General features: G+C 43.4%; 1 protein-coding gene across 1 annotated transcript; it reads right to left on the minus strand.

Moving 5' to 3' along the window:
* Positions 1-1,522: 1,522 nt before the first annotated feature.
* Positions 1,523-20,118, minus strand: metap2a (methionyl aminopeptidase 2a). Its single transcript, XM_041202803.1, has 11 exons — positions 19,935-20,118; positions 12,942-13,049; positions 12,782-12,847; positions 9,443-9,545; positions 7,749-7,910; positions 6,486-6,667; positions 6,292-6,386; positions 4,881-4,977; positions 3,670-3,773; positions 3,162-3,277; positions 1,523-1,957 (listed from the first exon to the last, which is right to left on the minus strand). The coding sequence occupies exons 1-11, from the start codon at positions 20,089-20,091 to the stop codon at positions 1,705-1,707; spliced, it is 1,443 nt and encodes a 480-aa protein (XP_041058737.1). The 5' UTR covers positions 20,092-20,118; the 3' UTR covers positions 1,523-1,704.
* Between the last annotated feature and the right edge of the window lie 1,218 nt (positions 20,119-21,336).

Here is a 21,336-nt window from a genome sequence, read left to right on the forward strand (position 1 = left end):
AAATGTCTCGTCGGAAATACAGCACCTCTGACAATGCAGCACTCCCTCAATACTGTACTAAAGGGTTCGACTAGATTAAATGCACAAATCACCAGTCAACTCTGAACATGACTTCTATCCACAAAACTACAGCCAATACCTCTCTTAGCTACCCGGTACAAATAGCAGCCAAGTTGCACAAAGCAGGATCCCATAAGCTGCACTTAATTGTCAGCCTGGATAATATCAAGTGCCTGGGGGTGGGCCTTGATCCCATAATCTTCTGAATCTGAGGTGTGTGTGCCACCACTGATCCATGACTGAACTCACTTTGGGGACAGTCCAACAGTTAAATGAAAAAATGCTCTGCCACAGGAGTGACTATTTCTAAGACAAACCATTTATAGACAAACTGCACACTAGTTGGAACCACATCAGTTCACCAGTTTTTTTTTACATACTTGAACACCCAGTAAATGGATGTTAAATGCTAGCCTTTTTGTAACAATGCTTTTGAATTATTCCATCAGTCTGATGTCCGCTCCACATTGCTCTGATTAATGCTCATTATTCTGTTAAAGATTTGACAACTTTTTCCACAGAATGTGAAAATTCACACAACCCACTCTTGAATGGTTCAAAAGGTTTTTAATTTAACTAGTGCTTACAAATTCCAACTTCAAGCTCCCAATCCTCTAACATAGCACTTCATCAGTCTTAAAATATGAGACTCCATCTTCAGCAGTGCTTCATACCAGCCCCTTGAACAATCATGGCCAGGCTAACACTGCAGCCAAAGTCTTAATTCCAGTGTTGGCAAAGGACATTCCAGTATTGGTAAAGGACACAGTCTAATTCCCCACATCCCTGTGTTTGTAAAGGGCCTAGACTCAGCAGCAGTGAAATTGCACAAAAAAAAAATTACTTAGCAAAACTCATAGGAATTGAAGGTGATTTACAAACCTCACTGGCTGTCCTGACAGGTAGTGCATCAGCCTGGAGGCCCCGAATAAACCTGTGGCTGTAATTTGAGTCTCAGTATACAAATACAGTTAATAAAAATAAAAAATCTGAAATGGCAGAAAAATATGCCCATGGATTTCCTTTTCCTCAGGCACTCCACCTTCTGCATTGTGACATAAAGATGATTATAGCCGGTGACAGCACACTGGAAATTAATTTTTATTTTTATTAAATTGTTTGCCAGGGAATTTAGAAGACAGAGTCAAGAGTGCAGGTATTGGCATAAGTTATATTCAACACCATTTTCTATATAAAAAGGAGCCTCTGTGAAATATTGGGGAAAGTAGAACTCTTCGTATAGGAGGTGCATTTATTTACTTTTTATTTTACAGCAAGCAGCACTCCATGCTCCTGAACTGTCAGTACCCGATTAGACTTTCTGCATTAATCCAGCAGCAGACAATTTTGTGGGGGGATATCACAATCCACTTGGAGGTGCCAGTACTTAGTTATGTTCTATATTAATCCATCAGCGGGTAAACGTAAGGAGAAAGTCCCATCAACATAAAAAAAGTTCCTAGACATCAGAAACCTTTTATTAAAAATTTTTGTGGTAGGTGGAAATACAATCTCTCCTCCCTATTGTCACCCTCAAACATGGCAAACATAAACCCGGTCCATACTAAAACAAACTGGTAGAACGATGCAGGTGGAACCATTCACAGCCTCTCTCATCACAGCAAAGTCAAACGATGGATGCGCTCAGTAATCGTCCCCACGGCTCACAACTTCTTTACACGTTGGGCGAAGCAGGATGGTGTGCTCGAACTGTGCCGTATACGAGCCTTTGATATCACACAGCGGAGGGTATGGGTCCACTATACCCAGATCACACAGATTCTTCAAGGCCATGAGGTATTTGCTCTCACCCAAACGATCTAGCCATCGGCGGCAGAAAGCAAGGGTCCCAAAGTTCTCATTGATAACATTTAGGAGATGTTTTGCTCGTGGAAGCCTAGAGAAATACAGCACGACAAACATTAATTTATCTAGTTGTTTGGTAGTACAGAACTTGAGTACTCACTTTTCGTCTTGCACTCATCAGGACAGTCGCAAGAATATCAGCATAAGGGGAAAACAACAATTAATCTAATAAGGAACCTGCATTTGTCAATAGTTAAAAATGGATTGCTGGTCAAGGCTGAAGCAATCATTCAGTATTATTAACCCAGATGACATTCTAAAATGCTGCCTGATTACACCGGTTCATGACAGATTTCATATTCAGCGATTGTGAAGTGTGTTTGAGCGGTAACTCGGTGCAGTGTGGGGTGGGGTGGGGCAAGAAAAGCACCTCAACTGGTGCAGATTGTGCTCATCGCTGATTGCACCAAAGCAGAAACTCTACCTGTAACTGTTCAAAGTAGAATTAATAAAAAGTGAGAACCGGAATCTTTTTGGTTCATGTGATATGCTTCCTTTGAAACCCAAACCAGAGAAAAAAAGGCTTGGAACTAAATTAGAGAAAGGAAAATTTTAAATGATTGTTGTTACTCTCTCGGCTACTGTTTGTTGCTGAATTTTTGTGGATGGGGTACCAATCAAGTGGGCTGCTTTGTCCTGGATGGTGTTGAGCTTCGAGTGTTGTTGGAGCTGCACTCAGCCAGGCAAGTGGGGAGTATTCCATCACACTCCTGACTTGTGCCTTGTAGATGGTGGACTGGCTTTGGGGGTGTCAGGCAGTGAGTTATTCACTGCAGAACTCCCAGCCTCTGACCTGCTCTTGGATCTACAGTATTTACATGGCTGGTCCAGTTTAGTTTCTGGTCATAGTAACCACGCCCCTGTTGACAGTGAGTGATTCAGCAATGGTAATGCCATTGAATGTCACGGGCAGATGGTTAGATTCTCTCTTGTTGAAGAAAGTCATTGCCTGGCACTTGCACGACATGAATATTACTTGCCATTTGTCAGCCCAAGCCTGGATATTGTCCAGGTTTTGCTACATTTGGACAAGGACTGCTTCAGTATCTGAGGAGTCGCAAATGATGTTGAACATTGTGCAATCATCAGCGAACATCCCCACTTCTGACCTTATGATGGAAGGAAGATCATTGCTGAGGCAGCTGAAGATGTTTGGGCTGGAATTAAAACAATTGTGTTGAAAATACAAATCTCATCTCTACTGATCATCTGCTCCAAAACATTTATACACTTACCTTATTGGTACATGGCCAACGTCAAAATTCTTCATATAGTGTGAACAGTCCATGTCATCATGAACAACTCCTTTCCCTGTGCTGCCAAAAGTCTCTATTGCATACACCTCGCCTTCCTAAATGAGAAACAGGGAGACAACGGCCAAATCTTTAAATCTCAACTTCCCCTTTCACTCAGTGAAGAACCTTCAGTGCACACAATGTTAGGCCTGCTGGGGCAGCAATGTGATGCACAAAAGACTATAAGACATGACACATAATTGAATGACATGTTTCTCTAGGATGTATGGATCTCAGCCATTTTGGGAAATAAAAAGGGGTGCAAGTCTACTACTTTCTGCACCTAACAGGCGATTCTGAAGGTGACTAGGAAAAGAACTGATCAACATTGAAGTAGACTTCAAAGCACAGGAAGGAAAGACAGTGATTTTCCCAAGATTTCATTGCAGACACAGCCTCTGTGATAGGTTGAGAAATTGAAGAACGAACTGAACTTATTGTCCTTTACCTCCATCCTGGTTGCTTCTCCACCTTTAACAATTGGAACTGTTTTCCCTGCGTGTATCCTGTACTGCCCAATGGAGTGTCCATTTAAGTTGCGGATTGGTTTTACTGTTGAGATATAAATCAGTCAAACTTTTCAGAAGGCACACATGAGGATATACTTTATAGATAACTTATATAGCATGTTTAATGCAATAAAACACCCAAGGTGCTTCATTGGAGCATTATAAAACAAAATATGACACAAAGCCACAGGAGGAGATCAGGTCAGCTGATCACAAGCTTGGTCAAAGAAGTGGGTTTTTAAGGAATGTCTTAAAGGAGGAAAGCAAGGTAGAGGTGAAGGGAGGGCATTCCAGCGCTGAGGGCCCAGGTAACTGAAGGCATAGCCAATGGTGGAGCAATTATGATTGGGAATGCACAAGAGACCAGAATTAGAGGAGTGCAGATATCTTGAGTGTTGTGGTGCTGCAGCTTACAGAAGTAGGGAGGGGTGAGGCCCTGGAGGGATTTGAAAACTCCTGAGTATTTTAACATCAAGATGTCCCCTGATCAGGCACCAATGTAGGTCAGTGAACACAGGGATGGTAGGAGACCAGGACTTGCTGCAAGTTTATGGGTAGCAGAATTTTGGATGACCTCAGATTTGCAGAAGGTAAAATGTGGGAGAACAGTCAGGAATGCATTGAAATAATTGAATCTACAGGTAATGAAGGCAGAAATGAGGATTCAGCAGCAGATGAGCTGAGACAGAGTCAAAGTTGAGCAATGTTAAGGAGTTGGAAGCAGGTGATCTTAGAGATGGCATATGTAAGAAGTCAGAAGCTCACACTGGGATCAAATGTGACACCAAGGGTGCAAATAGGTTGGATTAATCTCAGAATGTTGCCAGGGAGAGGGATGGAGCTGGTTGGAATGGAGTTTGGAACAGGGATGCACACTTTAACACATCTAGATAGCCTTCACTATGGCAACATGCCAGATCCTTGAATGCAATGAGTGGTCAATTCCAGAATACAAATGAAACCTTGATCAAGGAGCTCAGTGAGGGCTCAGCTGGTTAAAGACAGAGTTTCCAAACTACACAGACCCATAGCTTCCATGTTTGAGTTGAGATGAGCTGACAACAGGAGTGCTGCAAATGCTGAGTGCACCTGACCAGGAGATGGACAAAGGGGAAACACAATGCTCCAATGCAATCTAAACAGCTGATACCTTGGTATGTTTTGCCATCAATTTCAACTTCATAGGACTCCATGACTTCCTGGATGGATTCACCAATGTCACAAAGGCGAACATCAATTCCTGCATTCTAAAGTAAAGAACACATCCAGATTCGAATGACAGACAAAAACATCTATTTCGATCAAATGAGAGCCTTGGGTCACAGAATGGCCTGTGCCACTTTACAGACCGATTAGGTAAAGTGCAGTAGCCCACAGGAATGTGGCATAATCCAGCTTTCCCAACCACAGTCCAACCCCAATCCAATGATAGGGCCTTCCCACAGCCTTTCATGTGCATTTTATACAGTTTATGGTTTGAGATGTCAAATTAATAAACATGTTCTGAAGAGTGTTTCATGCTTTCAGTCCTTGCTCTAACACAATGGGATATTTTTCTGCCTTGTTTTCACAAAAAAAGGGTTGATTGTTAAATATCAAACCTCAGTTTTTCATTCTCACCAAATATCATTTGCAAGTCATTTGGTAAAAAGTAGCTATGCTGTTGGGAATGATGCTGTGTAGGCATTGAAGGGATGGTTGAACTGCTTTGGAAATGTGAAAGGAGTTAGCCAGTCTCTCAGGAAAATGTGTTTTGTTGTGTGATGCTTCTAGTTCTGTGCTGGGCAGATGGTATCTTCAACTGTGCTGCACTCCTTCAAAACCGGACCGTCGGCCCAGGTTATATGCATGACCCCGGGACTGGGAGTCAAACTCATTTCCTACTGATGAACTTGGACGGACTTCATATCTTTTGTGACAACTGGCAATGTTACCAACTGATCCAGGTTGGCACACCTGACTTGTGAAAGACAATATTTAATCTGAACTACAACTTTTGCTAAAATGTAAATTATTTCAATTTTTTGGGATATTCTATCTAGGTTCCCAATTTACTAACATCTGAAACTCTGGTCAGGTTAATAAGCCACTGTACCAGCATTTAAGTTTGCAAGTCTCACTACAATTGGTCATTATTTAATGAAAACATGGCTACCAACACCATGACAATGTAAAATCATATCTCCACAACAAGGTGAGCAAAGTGACAAATGCCCTTCAACACATTAATATTGGGAAGGTCCCAGCTATATGCCAATGTTAGCTGCTCTCAGCTGGGGCATAAGAAGCATTCTATTGGTTGTGGATAATGGGTTAAATATATTTTTAACTTAATCACAAACACAATATTGGAAAACACTCAACAGATTAGTCAGCACCATTGGAGAGAACAGAGCAGTTAATGTTACAGGTTCAGGGCACTCATCCAGTTCCGACAAAGGGCTCATGTCCGAAGTATTACTGACCTGTACTTACCAAGCACATTCTCTTTTTGACTTCAATTCCAGCTTTTATTTTATTCCAACTTTTATTTTATTACAAAATTGATATTTCTAGCTTACCTTGATACCAGTATTAGTAGCATCTTTAACAGCTTCAATAAGCCTGTCATATTTGGGGTTAAATGCGACCGTGAAAGCACAATCAATAATATGGCCTGTGGAGGAGATAAGTCAAATTAAGCATCGACTGAAATAAAATCCAAACAGATTTGAAACATTTCAGAAAGTCCAGCCTAAAATCAAATCTGGCCAACCATTGATGTGGGTTCCAAAGTCAATTTTGCAAACATCATCGTACTGGAGCACTGTTGGGTCTCCTGCATTCGGTGTGTAGTGAGCTGCACAGTTGTTGAGGGAACAACCCGTCGGAAATGCCAGGCCCGCACTCAATCCGTTCTCCTTGATCAACTTACGGGAACAGTCTTCCAGCTTTTCACTGTAAAATGAAAGCTGGTTGTTATTCTTTCCTCCTGGCATGTAAAGGTATCACACAGCAAGCTTGCACCACGTTATCAGTAACTTCATAGGCTGCACTGATTTTATTGGGTTAGAAAGGTCATTGGGTTAAGCTACAAAAAAATCTTTCACCAGTTTCAAGGGTAAAGGATCAGCCTGTCACATCTTTTTTCAAATCCTGATGGACCTGCTGTGTGTCTAGCATGTTCTACTTTTATTTCAGGTTGCTGGCAGATGAGTTTTTTTAACAGCCATTCAATAGTTTCATGGTCACTGTTGCAGATACGAACGTTTCACTCGAGTTTTCTTTATTAATTGAATTTAAATTCCCAGTAGACATGGTTGGATTTGAACTTAAGTCTCAGGATCATTAGTTTGGGCCTCTCGATTACTGGTTCAGTAACATTAGCACTATGCTACCATACCCTATTAGATGGAACATGAAGCATACATTCAACCTAGGTTAAAAGCAAAAGCAATAACATATGAAGTTTACACACTGCCAGCTGTACATTTCCTCCTCACTAAAGTCCCAACCTTATACATTGTTAATAATCTTTATAATTATTTAAAAAAAATTATTTGGCAAAATCAGAAAGAATAACCATGTCCATATCGGCGTTCCACGATGATCTAGATAGAGATCAGTACGACGGAGCATTCTGCTTTACAGATTTTGTCCTTTGCGACTGCATCATCATTAGCAGTCAATTAGTGACTGGACAAGAGATCAGGCACTCACCCTTCCTGCTCCAAATAAGAAAAACAGAAGGGCTAACAGTTTCTTTTACATTTCATTCTTGGAATGGGAGTATCTCCAGAAAGGGCAGCAGATGATGACAGCTTTCCTTCCCCAAAGGATTTTATTGAACCAGTTAAGTCTATATGAGAATTCTGACAGCTTCACACTCATTCTTACTATCATTAAAAAAAAAGAAATTCAAGGTCTCAAACTGCCTTGGTGGAATTTGAACACATGCTTTTTGGATTACTAGGCTAGTAACATAGCCATACACTACTGTACCCACTGCTTATAAATAATGGCAGGATTTTTCACTTACCAGATCTCAATCATGGTCATGCCTGGCTTGAGCCAGCTTCTCACATACTTGCGCACTTGTCTGTGTGCTTCAGCTGCTTGTCTGAAATCGCTCCAGATCTCCTCACTGGCTTGGTTTAACACTTTCTTCTCTTCGCTAGTCATGCGCCAAGCAGATGTACGTCTGAATGCCAGGTGGTGGTGAGGGGGAAGAGAATAAAGATTATTGATCCTAACAGAACAGGCCAACTTATAAGGAAGGTCAAGAGATATTAAAACTAATATCCCTTTATTATACATTAAGCTGCTTCCAAACACTCTTTACTCATGATTATCCCTTTTCTGAACTGAAATTTCACTTTATGCTTACTGCCCCTCCTTCACTATTGGTTATACCAAGTACGGGGTGAATGTTCAGTTCAACCTTCATCTCTCCAGTAGGCAGAAAATATCAATATTTATTTCAGGCTAAACTACAAATTATGAGAAAGAAATATACAAAAAATTTCAACTGGCAAATTAAAATTGCCATTTTGATCCTTAACTTTCATCACTATGAAAAACTATTGTCCAATTGCAAATCATTTCAAGACTTGTAATTCCGTTAAGCAGGTTTTATGACTTGGCCTTAAAGTGTTTGGTCTCAATGCAGTGACCAGCACTATGATCACTTGCTTAACTAAAGATAAGGTGATATTGCAAAACTCCAATAAATGAACCTTGACAGGGGTCACCAAATAGAGGTGATACATTCTTTGGAGCTTCAATTTATATTCCAGACAATGAATTTACCACACCCTTCACAACTACTTTTGGAAAGGCTTTGTTCTATCAGAAACTAGTTTAAATTTGCCATAATTAATGCTTCCAGATAGTTGTTTGTTCATACAAGGGCAAAAACAAGACAATTAACTGAACAAAATTTATTCAAATAAATTTATTGGTAAAGCTAATAAGAGGGCTCAAAACACCAATTTTAACTTGTACTGATTTCACTGTAGATTTACTGCTATTTTCATGGAGCCATAGACATCAACAAATGTGTGTTTTTTTCCAAATGACATAGAATTTTCTATTCCAGAATTAATATTCTTAAAAGTTCAAATACAGTGATGGCATAACATTCTTTTATCCCTGCTGTCCATGGAGTTTTGATAACATGTGTGTGAAGATCATGGTCCAGCTCCTTCTAAGCTTTGCCTACATAAGCAAGCACCCTCTAGTCAGACAGTGCCCAAAGGATGAGGAATAGAAGCATTTCACATTGCATTGCAGCATGATTATGTGAAGTTGAAGTTCAAAGACAATATTGATGCAGAGTCGAGGAGTTTTAAACTGTGTCTAACCATGTTATACCTGACCTGGGGCTACAAGTATTCCAAGTAGTAACACCCCTCATTTGATGGTGCCATTCAAGAATGTCCCTTTTACCTCTCATAGATTCAATAGCAATGACTATGCAATGCTATTGAAGCCAACAATACAACATCCTCCAGTACAAAATATGAGGATCAAATTGTCTTTTCTTTGTAGTTTATAGTGAAGAATGGCCACTACTTTCATATAGTACCAAACACCTGGGAAAAAAAATCAAACAGCATTTTCTGATCTAGAACACATCTGGAGTAAAAGCAAGAGGAGAGGGAAAAGTTGCCTAATTTCAATATATATATAGAATTATATAGAGACACATTAGTATCTGGATGAAGAACTTACCCATCCTGTAAAGGTGGATATTCACATTCTTGCCCTTTAAGAAATATGCCAGAAGGGAACAGCTCACAAATCGGAATGGAAGGAGGATCTGTCTGAACTTTTGCTGTTCACAGATAAAAGCATATTAAGACACAGGTTAACCATTGTATAAAACACCAAGTTGCATTAAAATCTGTCTCATATCAGAGGAACAGAAGGTCATTTAGCCCTTCAGACTTGCTCTGTCACTTAATATGATCATGGTTGGTTTGTATTTGAACTTCACCTGCCCACCATATCCACAAACCTTAAAAGCTTGGGCTGATAATTGGCAAGTAAAATTCACACCTTTCAAGTGCCAGGGAGTAACAATCTCCAACAAGACAGAACCATCTCCCCATGACATTCAATGGCATTACCGGTACTGAATCCCCTGCTATCAACATCCGGGGTGGGGTTACCATTGACCAGAAGCTGAATTGGATCAGCCATACAAACACTGTGGCTACAAGAGCAGGTCAGAGGCTAGGAATCCTGTGGAAAGTAACTCACCTCCTGACTCCCCAAAGCTTGTCCACATCTACAAGCCACAAGTCAGGAGAGTGTTGGAATACTCTCCACTTGCCTGGATGAGTGCAGCTCCAACAACACTCAAGAAGCTCGACACCATCTAGGACAAAGCAGCCCACTGGATTGGCAACCCATTCACCACCAACTCTCAGCAGCAGCACCGTGTAGCATGTACAAGATGCACTGCAGCAAATCACCAAGGATCTTTCGACAGCACCTTCCAAACCCACAGCCTCTACCACCTAAAAGGACAAGGGCAGCAGCACATGGGTACACCACCATCTGCAAGTTCCCCTCCCAAGCCACACAACATCTCGACTTGGAAATATATCGCCGTTCCTTTCACTGTTGCTGGGTCAAAATCCTGGAGTTCCCTTTCTAACAGCACTGTGGGTATTGCTACACCACATGGACTTTTAACAGTTTAAAAAGACTGCTCTATGCCGCCATCAGAAGGGCAAATAGGGATGTGCAATAAATGCTAACCTAGCCAGCGATGCCCACACCCTGTGAAAGAATTTTAAAAATCTTAACAAAAACTTGAAAATTTCAGTTTTGAAATTTTCAATAAGCCACCAGTCTCAGCAGCTTTTCTGAGAGAATTCCAAAGTTCCACTATCCTTTGTGTGGAAAAGTGTTTCTTGATCCACCCTGAATGGCCTTGCTTACATTTTACGGTTATGTCCCCTTATCTGACTCATCAACCAAAGGAAATAGCTTCCTCTAACTGCTTTGATCAAATCCTTTAACCATCTTAACACCTGAAATGAGATTACCCCTCAATCTTCTATAATCCAGGCTTGATTTTTACAACCTGTCCTCATTATTTAACCCTTTTAATACAAGTATCATTCGTGTGAATCTGAACAGCCCCATATCCAAGACCATTACAATCTTCTTGAGGGGCAGGTCCCAGAATTGAACATAGTACTCCCGATGGGGTTTAACCAAAGTTTTGTCTAACGTTAATTCCTTTGTATTCAAGGCCCCTTGAGATAAAGGTCAACATTCCATTAGCCTTTGAAGCTATTTTTGTGCCAACCACCAATTTTTAATGATTTCTCTACTTGGATCCCTAAATCTCTCTGCTCCTCCACAATCCCTAGCTTCTCACTATTTAGAAAGTTCTCTGACTTATCTTTCTTAGGTCCGAAGTAGATGACCTCACACTTCCCCACACTGAACTCCATCTTTTACCCATTCACTTAATCAAGCAATGTCCCTTTGCAATTTTCTGCTTCCATTTACACTCCAGGCACCTAACTCACTTTCATCAGAAAAGTTGAACATACGGCTCTCTATCGCTTCATCTAAACCACTGACAATCCAGGAAACCATAGACCAGGAAAGATAATGGAAATGCCACTAAAAGAGAAAACAGAAAAACCTCTAGAATACAGAAATAATGAATAGTCAGCTAGGATTTTCAAAGAAATTCTTCTTGATTAACCTCATTGTAATAAACAAGGGTAATGCAGTAGATGCATATTATTTCGATATTTAAAAGCCCTTTGATTAGAGGCCTTATGATAGACTATGAATAAGGTCAGATCTTGCATATTTAGGGGCCAAGTAGCAGAATGGATTGCTAGACAGGAAGCAGAGATTAGGGATCAAGTGTAGCAACACAGAATGGCAAAAGGTGGGAAGTGGAACCCCACAAGGATCAGTGCTGTTCACAATTTATATTAGCGATTTAGATGTTGGAATCAAAAACACGATTTCTAAATTTGTAGCTGACGCCAAATTAGTGGTAGGGGAGAGGAGTGAGTCAATACTGAACAGGACTGCATCAAATTACAAGACAACATTAATAAACATGCAGAATGGCAATATAATTGGCAAATGAATTTCACGGAAGAGATAAACGTGAGCAATGTGGTCACAAAGCTACATGGATGCATGGTCACATAGCAGCCTGCAAGGCACCACACAGGCCTTCCCCTGAAGTAAGTAAAAAGTGAGCGGCCACACTAAAAAATTTAAAGGCATCACACACAACTACTAAATTTTAAAGGGAACATTGAATGTGAGATGTTATATTTTGTTAAGGAAAATAAATACACACATTACTTGGAAAATAAGAATCTAAACACAAAGGCCATTTTAAAAAAAAACTAAGCACTAGCATTTATTTCTAGAGGAATGGAATTAAAAACTAAAGAAGCTATGCTAAACTTGTATCCTGGTTACACCACACTTGGAATACTGTCTACAGTTGTGGATATGAATTTATAAAAAGGACGTAGAGACACTGGAGAGAATGCAAAAAAGATTTACAAGAGTGATACAAGAAATGCAAGGTTTTATCCATTCGGAAAGGGTGAACAAGCCGGGTCCTTCTTTTCAAAAGAGAAGTTTGGGGTGACTAATAAAGGCCGTTAAAATTGTGAAAGGTTTTGATAGGGGAGGCTCTGAGTGCGCTTACAGTTTCCAGGAAGAGCAAATAGGTGTGCCCAAGAAATGAAACGAGAAATTCAGAACTTTTCTACTCAAAAAGAGTGTGGTGAGAATGAGGAATTCGCTACCATGGGGAATAGTTGAGGCGAGTAGTACATCTATTTAAGGGGCGGTATGATTAGCATATGAGGGAGAAAGAAAGAGGGTTATACTGATAGAGTTAAATGAGGAAAGACTGGAGAGGGTTCAAGTGGAGCATAAATGCCAACATGGGTTGTTTGGCTGAATGGCCTGTTTCTGTGCTGTGTATTTCTATGTATTTATTCACTTGAGACACTGTTTAGAGCCCTGTGAACCTGAACTTTCTCAGGATGTTCAAAGCCCACTCACGTCCTTTCTTCTTTTTCTTTTTCTTCTTTTTTTTGGCTGCGGAACTTTCTCCTTCACCATCTCCTTCTGTTGGGTAAAAAGGTTTTAATCAACAAGTGTACTTTTTAGTGTAACTAAAACATTCTGCGCAGAAATTCCTTTCGTTCAACAGTCTACTTGCCTTCTTCCCCATCTTCCTCTTTCTCCTTGTCCTCAAGGACCTGCTTTTCCAGCTGTTTTGCTACATCATCAACTCCTGCAGATTCTTTTTCACATTCATTTTGCGGCCCTTCAGAGAATAAGTTTCAAATGTTAAATTACAGAGCTACTATAAACTGTAAGTGCTGAACTGAAGACATCTGATGCCTGCAGACAACACTAAATACAGGCACATTCCATTTACTTCTGTCCCCACTGCACATTTACATCTGATAACTACAGATTAGAAGGAACTTACGAGCAAGAGGTTGTGCATAACTGTGTTTCCCGTGACATGAGGAAAAGGGAAATTGATTCATAATTCACTGTCCCCTAATCAGTGTCCCCAGGGATGGGGTACTGGTCTACACAAAATGTTCACTCAAGGTTGCCTCGAAGCAACAAATGATATTAATTACATTAAGGATTATTAATGAAATGGCTCTTATCAAACAGCCCTGATGATATCCTATGTGACTGGGACAAAGGCAAACTTTCCCTTCTCCTCGTCCTCGAATTGTCTGAAGCTTTTGACATGGTTGACCATACCAACCTCCCCTAACACTTCTCACTGTCGTCCAACTGGCTGGGGCTGCTCTCACGTGGTTCCTTTCTTATCTAAATAATCATAGCAAGAATATCATTTGCAATGACTTCACTTCCTGCTCCTGCACTATTACCTCTGGTGTTCCCCAAGGATCAATCCCTGGCCCCCTATTTCTCATATACAGGCTGCCCCTCTTCAGCATCATCCAAAAGCAGTGTTAGTTTTCACTTGTACAATGATAACACCCAGCTCTACCTCACCACTTCTCTCAACTCCTCCCCACTGTTACTAAATTGTCATACTGCTTATCTGACATCCAGTGCTGGATGAACAGAAATTTCCTCCAAATAAATACTGGCAAGACTGAAGCCATTGCTTCTCGGTCACCGCTCCAAACTCTGTTCCCTCGCTACTGACTTCATCTCTCACCTGGGCAACAGTCTGAGAACAAGCCTGTTTGTTCACGACCTTGGTGTTACATTTGATCCCAAGATGAGCTCTCGTGCCATCATTAAGACTGCTGATTTCCAACTCCATAACATCGCCAAACTTCGCAACCATCTTGGTTCATCTGCTGGTGAAACCCTCATTTGTTACCTCTAGACTAGACTACTCCATTGCATTTCTGGCTGGTTTCCCACATTCTACTCTCCATAAACTTGAGGTCATCCAAAACTCTGTGTGATGCCCTAACACCAAGCCATGTTCTCTTCCTTGTTTCAAATCCCTCCATTGCCACACCCTCCAACTCTGATGTCCTCCAGTCCCACAACCCTTTGGGATAGCTGTATTCCTCTTATACTGGCCTCTTGAACACCCTCCATTTTAATTGCTCCATCATTGGTGGCCATCCCTTCAGCAACTTGACCCTAAACTCTGGAATTCCCTCCTTAAACCTGCCAGGCCCTCTATATCTCTTTCCTTTAAGAAGCTCCTTAAAATGTTTAACCGAGTTTTTGTCCGTCTGCCTCATTATCACTTGATGTGGTTCAGGTAGACAACTGAGTAACGACCATTTCATCTGTTAGTTATAACCTTAAGACCATGCTCACTTGTTCTAGATTCTCCATCAGAGGAAATAGTTTCTCTGCACCAACCTAATTGATTTCCATTATCATTACAAACACTTTGGTTAGATCATTCTTAACCTTCGAGACTCAAGGGAATACAAGACAAGTTTATGCAAACCTATTGGCATAACCCAACCCTGTAGACAACCAGTCGCAGCTGATGTCAGGCCATGTTGACACTGCAGTTATGCTAGAGATTCTCACTGAGGAATTATCCTTTTATTGCTGAACTGTAGGGGAATCATTTACTAACAAGCTGGTGTAATTAAACATAACTAAGCAGCTACAGCTTTTTTTATTTAGACAATTCAGTTTTAAAGGATCAAACACGATACCGACTGAGGGAGATCCCAGAGTATACCCGTCTGTTTATTGCAAAGCCACATTGTTTCATAATCCTAGATATTATAAAGGGGAATATCTCCATACATAATTGTGTCTGTCGTCCCTGCATGGAAAATGTTCAGGGTATAACATGTGGCACATAGTGGAATCCATCTTCTTTTAGGGAAAACCTACTTCCCTTCTGATCCCCAGCGGTGAGAGATCATGCAAACTGGGCATGTTCACTGCGAAAGAGAAGGTTGAGAGATGATATGAATGTTGTTGTTTGGATTTTAAAGGGATGGATTATACAGACCTTCACAAATAGTTTCACCTTGTGCTCAATTTAGGAAACACGCTCCCTAAGACGACAACAGAAGATGATAGTACTGGATCTTTCAAAAGTAAATTAAATAGATTCCATTTAGAAAATAACATTTTGGGATAGACTAGTTTGAGGCTTGATATGTACTAAGTCCAGCATAATTGGGACAAACAGGTGATTTTGAATCTATCGTCTCCAAAGCTCTTCACCACAGGAGATTCCTTGTCTCATGTCTGTGGCTGTTGTAGACTAATGGTTAGAGATTAATTGCTGTGATTAGCAAACAACTCCATTATTGTTGTATTATGAAACTACCAGAAGGGAACCAAATAGTGCTTGGGTCTTGTCATCTAGAAATTTCTTGGCTGCATCTAGCCAGCAATTTAAAGCATATATCATCATGAGGGTGCCTGACGCAAGTAAATATACAGATATTCATATTTTAAAAGACAGATATTCATATTTAATGTAGATACTTTCCCTTATACCACCTTAGGACAGTGAAAATAGAATAAACAGCTCCTTGGATGAAATTTGAAACATGTTTGCCTCTGTAAACACCTGTATTTGGATTTATATTTTAAAACAATGTTTCTACACAAAGTGGCTCTCCTTTTCTTTACAGGTCAATGCCTAAAAAACATGGGATGTGCGTTTAGAATTACAGTACTGCAGCAAATTTGGCATCAAGCACTTTATAACTGAACAAAAATTGAAAAATATAACCACTTGATTAGAAAGTGAAGATTCATAAGCATACCCAGCTACATTTTGTTTTCTGATAAGTGAGCAATTCAGAATTCTCAAACTTGAATATTGTATGCTTCTTGATATAGTTTCTGTAACACCATAGTTTCACTGAACAACAAACACTTCTGTAATAAAGTGAACTAACAGAACAATTCGAAAAATTCAGTTTCCTTCTGTTACAACTGTGACAATTTCTCGAAAAGTACTTCAGTGGTGCTGTGAAAGGCCCATATAAATGTGTCTTTCTTCCCTCTTCCTTTAGTTAACTGGAATATAGTCTGTTAGCACTAGAAAGGGAACTGATATCCAAGATTTTCCTTCATTCCTTTACATTTTAAATTTCTAAGACTGGGGTTTCTGAACATGCATTCTGGGTTAGAAAGCAAGCAGATCACATCTATTTGGAATTACAATCCGAGCTGCAATAAAAATTCTGACAAAACTTTCTCTCTGTGAATGTGTATAAATATTATTGATATTAAATGAAGCAACTTGCTCAGATGAAGAAAGTAATCAAAGATTGAATGTCATCTCGAGAGCTGAAATAGAGAACTGAGGAAGTTCTGCTTCTCTGGCACTGGCCTCAGTCAGACCCCGGCAGAGTGCTATGCTTACATGCGGGGATCATAACTCAGGATGAATCACATCCATGATTCCTCTGACACCCTACATCATATCAACAATTTCCAGTTCCCTGGCCCCAACCGCCTCCTCTTCACCATGGACGCCCAATCCCTCTACACCTCCATCCCCCACCGGGATGGTCTGAAGACTCTCCGCTTCTTCCTCGAACAGAGGCCCGAACAATCCCCATCCACCACTACTCTCCTCCGTCTGGCTGAACTTGTTCTCACTCTTCTCACTTCCTCCAAATAAAAGGTGTGGCTATGGGTACCCACATGGGCCCCAGCTATGCCTGTCTCTTTATGGTGTATGTGGAACATTCCTTGTTCCAGTCCTACTCCGGCCTCCTCCCACAACTCTTTCTCCGGTACATCGATGATTACTTCGGTGCTGCTTCATGCTCTCGTATGGACCTGGAAAAATTTATTAATTTTGCTTCCAATTTCCACCCCTCCATCATTTTCACATGGTCCATCTCTGACACTTCCTTTCCCTTCCTTGACCTCTCTGTCTCAATTTCTGGTGATAAACTGTCCACCAATATCCATTACAAGCCTACCGACTCCCACGGCTACCTCAACTACAGCTCCTCACACCCCACCTCCTGTAAGGACTCCATCCCATTCTCTCAATTCCTTTGCCTCCGTCGCATCTGTTCTGATGATGCCACTTTCAAAAACAGTTTCTCTGACATGTCTTCCCTAACCAAGGTTTTCCACCCACGGTAGTTGACAGGGCCCTCAACTGTGTCCGACCCATCTTCCGCGCATCCACCCTCACACCTTCCTCTCCCTCCCAGAAACATGATAGGGTCCCCCTTGTCCTCACTTATCACCCCACCAGCCTCCGCATTCAAAGGATCATCCTCCGCCATTTCCGCCAACTCCAGCATGATGCCACCACCAAACACATCTTCCCTTCACCCCCCCCCCTCCCGGCAGCATTCCGCAGGGATTGTTCACCCTGGGACACCCTGGTCCACTCCTCCATCACCCCCTACACCTCAACCCCCTCCTACGGCACCTTCCTATGCAACCACAGCAGGTGCAACACTTTACTTCCCCTCTCCTCACCGTCCAAGGGCCCAAACACTCCTTTCAAGTGAAGCAGCATTTCACTTGCACTTCCCTCAATTTAGTCTACTGCATTCGTTACTCCCAACGCGGTTTCCTCTACATTGGAGAGACCAAACGCAGACTGGGCGACCGCTTTGCAGAACACCTTCAGTCTGTCCACAAGCATTACCCAGACCTCCCTGTCGCTTGCCATTTCAACACTCCACCCTGCTCTCATGCCCACATGTCCATCCTTGGCTTGTTGCATTGTTCCAGTGAAGCTCAACGCAAACTGGAGGAACAGCACCTCATTTTCTGACTAGGCACTTTACAGCCTCCCGGACTGAATATTGAGTTCAACAATTTTAGATCGTGAACTCTCTCCTCCATCCCCACCCCCTTTCCGATCCCCCTTTTTTTTTCCAATAATTTATATAGATTTTTCTTTTCCCACCTATTTCCATTATTTTCAAGTGTATTTCCTTTCCATTGTTTTATCTCTACCTTTTAGCCTTTTTTGATTCCTTCACCCCACCCCCACTAGGCTATCTGTACCTTGCTTGTCCTGCTTTCTACCCTTAATTAGCACATTCCTTAGATAATATCACCACCTTCAACACCTCTTTGTCCTTTTATCTGTGACATCTTTTGGCTATCTCCACCTATCACTGGCCCTCTATCCAGCTCTACCTGTCCCATCCACCCTTAACCCAGCTTATATTTCACCTCTCTTCTATTTTTACTTAGTTCTGTTGAAGGGTCATTCAGACTCAAAACATTAACTGTGTTCCTCTCCGTAGATGCTGCCAGACCTGCTGAGTTTTTCCAGGTATTTTTGTTTTTGTTTTGAATTATACTGGCCTTGGAAGGGGTGCTGCGCAGGCTCAATAGAGCTGGTCGAGGGTGGGGGGTGGGGATTGGGGGGGTGAAAGGGAATTAAATGAGGGAGAATAAGGTGGGGGAGGGAAAGGCAGGGGAATGTTTTATGTTAATTCTCTCAAAGGATGCAGGCATCGCTGGCAAGGCAAATGTTTATTGCCCACCCTAATTGCCCATGAGAGCAGTTACGAGTCAACCACATTGCTGTCGGTCTTGCGTCACATGTAGGCCAGACCAGGTAAGGATGGCAGATTTCTGTCCCTAAGGGACCTTAGTGAACCAGACAGGTTTTTACAACAATTGATGAGTGATGAGCAATTCCAGATTTTTTTGAATTAATTTAATTTGTTACTGAATTGAAATTCCACCAGCTGATGGGAGTTAAATCCATGTCCCTGGAGCATTGGTCTCAGCCATTAGATTAGTAGACCAGTGACATTACCATTATGGGCAGGGAGGGAACGGCAGGGGCAGGGTTAAAACCTGGCATGGGTTGTAGCATGGGCCAGGGAGAGGGCAGGAGGAGGGGTTTAAAGTGGGCGGCCGAAGGGGCTTAACGCGAGCCGGTGGTGGGGGGGAACAGCCGGGGGCCCAACAGGGGCAAGGGGGCGCGCCCCAACAGGGGCAAGGGGGGGGCGCCCCGGGGGCCCAACAGGGGCAAGGGGGGGCGCCCCGGGGGCCCAACGGGGCAAGGGGGGGGGCGCCCCGGGGGCCCAACGGGGCAAGGGGGCGCGCCCCAACAGGGGCAAGGGGGGGGGCGCCCCGGGGGCCCAACAGGGGCAAGGGGGGGCCCAACAGGGGCAAGGGGGGGCGCCCCGGGGGCCCAACAGGGGCAAGGGGGGGCGCCCCGGGGGCCCAACAGGGGCAAGGGGGGGCGCCCCGGGGGCCCAACAGGGGCAAGGGGGGGCGCCCCGGGGGCCCAACAGGGGCAAGGGGGGGCGCCCCGGGGGCCCAACAGGGGCAAGGGGGGGCGCCCCGGGGGCCCAACAGGGGCAAGGGGGGGGTGCCCCAGGGGCCCAACAGGGGCAAGGGGGGGGCGCCCCGGGGGCCCAACAGGGGCAAGGGGGGCGCCCCGGGGGCCCAACAGGGGCAAGGGGGGGGGGGCGCCCCGGGGGCCCAACAGGGGCAAGGGGGGGGGGCGCCCCGGGGGCCCAACAGGGGCAAGGGGGCGCCCCGGGGGCCAAACAGGGGCAAGGGGGCAGCCAGGGCCCAACACGGGCAAGGGAGCAGCCAGGGAGGCGAAGGGGAAGCCATGAGGGAGATTAAGCCCCAGCTCCTGACACGGTCTGGGGGTGTTTCTGTCCTGTACCGAGACCTTTAGCCTGATTTCCAGCCGGCAAACCGGGTCTTCTACCTCTCCCCCTGCCCCGGACTTGGGCCTACCCTCTCCCCTCCTCCTTACCACTCTTCCCCTTTCTCTTCTTCTTCCTTTTCTTCTTGGCGTTCTCCTCAGCCACCTCCTCCTCCTTATCCTCCGGGCCGCCGTTTACTAGGTGCTGCCTGTCGACCACTCCCTCCCCGCCGCCTCCGGCCTCCACCTTCACCGCCTGCTCCGCCATCTTGGGTCGAGCCCGCCGGGAGAGCGTGGCTGCGCATGCGCGCGGTAAGGGGGTGTGAGCGCGCGGAGGCGGGCGGGGATACTTGACGTCAGGGGCTGCTGCGCCGATGTCTGGAAATTACGGTAAAGGGGGTGGAACCGTAAATGTGGCCGAGGTGGAACATTCCCCTGATTATTCTGAACAACCCCCTTCTTCATGTTAAGGAGTTCAGTGCTGGAAATCCAAAACAAAAACAGAATTACCTGGAAAAACTCAGCAGGTCTGGCAGCATCGGCGGAGAAGAAAAGAGTTGACGTTTCGCGTCCCCATGACCCTCCAACAGAACTAGATGCTGCCAGACTTGCTGAGTTTTTCCAGGTAATTCTGTTTTTGTTTTTTTTATTTTCTTTTTTTATTTTATAATAAGCAGCTTCATAGAGGCAAAATGAAGAAAATGGTTGCACGGGATCAGGAGGGGTGATCAAAGACTTCACCAAAAAGCAGGGATTTAGGAATTCTGGAGTGAGGGGCCTTGGTGAGCCGGGCTAATGGTGGGATAAATATATGGATATGCACAGATATATTTGTAGTCTGTGGAATTCTCTTTCCCAGAGAGCAGTGGAGGGGGCTGGTAATGGTGCAAGAAAGGAAAGTGGAGTTGAGGCCACAATCAGATCAGCAATGATCTTATCGAATGGTGGAGCAGACACAAAGGGCCAAATGGCCTACTCTTGCTCCTAAGTTCTATGTTCCTCAGTCCCATGGAAAGCATTTCTCATGTCCTGGACAACTGTGTACAGGAAATGGCGTCATGGCTCTGGGTTTGGGAGCTTGAGCAGCGCTTGCCATCATTGTTGTGGATTTGGCAGCCTCAGAGCTACATTTGAATCACGGAATCTTTGCAGTGCAGAAGGAGGCCATTCGTCCCATGGAGTCTGCACTGGCTCTCTGAAAGAGCATTCTACCTAGACCCACTCCCTTGCCTTATCACATGACATAGCACATTCTTTCCAGGTAGCAGTCCAACTCCCTTTTGAATACCTTGATCAAATCTGTCTCTACTGCCCTCAGGAAGTTTGTTGTAGACTCCAATCACCCTCTGAAAAAAAATTCATCTGATCACTCTTACTCCTTTTGCCAATTATTTTGAATCTGTGCCCTCGAGTTCTTGATGCTCTCTTGAGTGAGAACAATTTCTCACTATTTACCCTGTCCTTACCCCTCAGGATTTTGAATACCTCTATCAAGTCTCCTCTCGGCCTTGCT

Source organism: Carcharodon carcharias, chromosome 13 (assembly GCF_017639515.1).
Source record: "Carcharodon carcharias isolate sCarCar2 chromosome 13, sCarCar2.pri, whole genome shotgun sequence".
Lineage (NCBI taxonomy): Eukaryota > Metazoa > Chordata > Chondrichthyes > Lamniformes > Lamnidae > Carcharodon > Carcharodon carcharias.

Excerpts from the sequence above, each read along its gene's own strand:
- metap2a (XM_041202803.1), bottom strand. The coding sequence starts at position 20,091 with ATGGCGGAGCAGGCGGTGAAGGTGGAGGCCGGAGGCGGCGGGGAGGGA. Across the intron at positions 12,848-12,941 it reads AGAGGAAGATGGGGAAGAAG|AAGGAGATGGTGAAGGAGAA; the intron begins GCAAGTAGACTG and ends TTTACCCAACAG. Across the intron at positions 1,958-3,161 it reads GTTGGCCATGTACCAATAAG|GCTTCCACGAGCAAAACATC; the intron begins GTAAGTGTATAA and ends GTATTTCTCTAG.